Consider the following 714-nt stretch of genomic DNA (forward strand, 5'->3'; position numbering starts at 1 on the left):
AAAAAAAAAAAAAAAAATAATAATAAGGTCAAGCCGAAATTAAAAAATATATATATATAGCTCTGGCCTTCGAACGTGGTCGGCGGCCCCGGAGGTGGCAGCGATCCTGGTCGGGGGGTTAGTGCTGGAGGCGCCGAGGGCCCCTCGCCGTGACGGCCGCGCTCCGGCGGCTCCGGCGGCTCCGGGCTCAGAAGCCGTTGCCGCTGATGTTGATGGACTGAAGGTCGGCCACCTGCATGACGTTGATGCCACTGCTGGCCAGGCGGGCGATGCCCTCGGGGCAAATGGCCTCCATGGCCACCATGTTGGTGGCGATGAGGGCCGAGGGCGTGGCCCCGCCGTTGCCCTCGGCCGAGGCCGCCGTGTCCATGGGGACGGCCGAGACGTTCATGGCCACGTTGGTGGCACCTCCCTTCTTGTTCTGGTGGGTTTTGATGTGCTTGGAGAGGTGGTCGCTGCGCATGAAGCGTTTGGGGCACTCCGGGCAGGCGAATTTCTTCTCCCCTGGGAAAGGGAGGGAGAAGGGGGGGGTGAGGGATCCCGGGGGGAAGCTAGATGGGATTTTGGGAAAAGGTTCTTCCCCCTGAGAGTGGTGGGGCACTGGACAGGCTCCCTGGGGATGCAACAGCTCAAGGAACATTTCTGAGATGTAACTTCACAGAATATTGAGTTGGAAGGGCCCCACAAGGATCACCAAATCCAACTCCTGAGTGA

The 714-nt window shown here is 59.7% G+C and overlaps 1 protein-coding gene across 1 annotated transcript in view; it reads right to left on the reverse strand.

Moving 5' to 3' along the window:
• Window positions 1–28: 28 nt before the first annotated feature.
• The window catches only part of SP1 (Sp1 transcription factor), an 11409-nt gene continuing 10723 nt past the window's right edge, over window positions 29–714 (reverse strand). The window contains exon 6 of the mRNA XM_027670038.1: window positions 29–504. Coding sequence (XP_027525839.1) covers window positions 188–504 — 317 coding nt within the window. The 3' untranslated portion in view covers window positions 29–187. The remainder of the gene's footprint in view (window positions 505–714) is intronic.

The sequence above is a fragment of the Corapipo altera genome, unplaced genomic scaffold (genome assembly GCF_003945725.1).
Source record: "Corapipo altera isolate COAL_440 unplaced genomic scaffold, ASM394572v1 213, whole genome shotgun sequence".
Classification (NCBI taxonomy): domain Eukaryota; kingdom Metazoa; phylum Chordata; class Aves; order Passeriformes; family Pipridae; genus Corapipo; species Corapipo altera.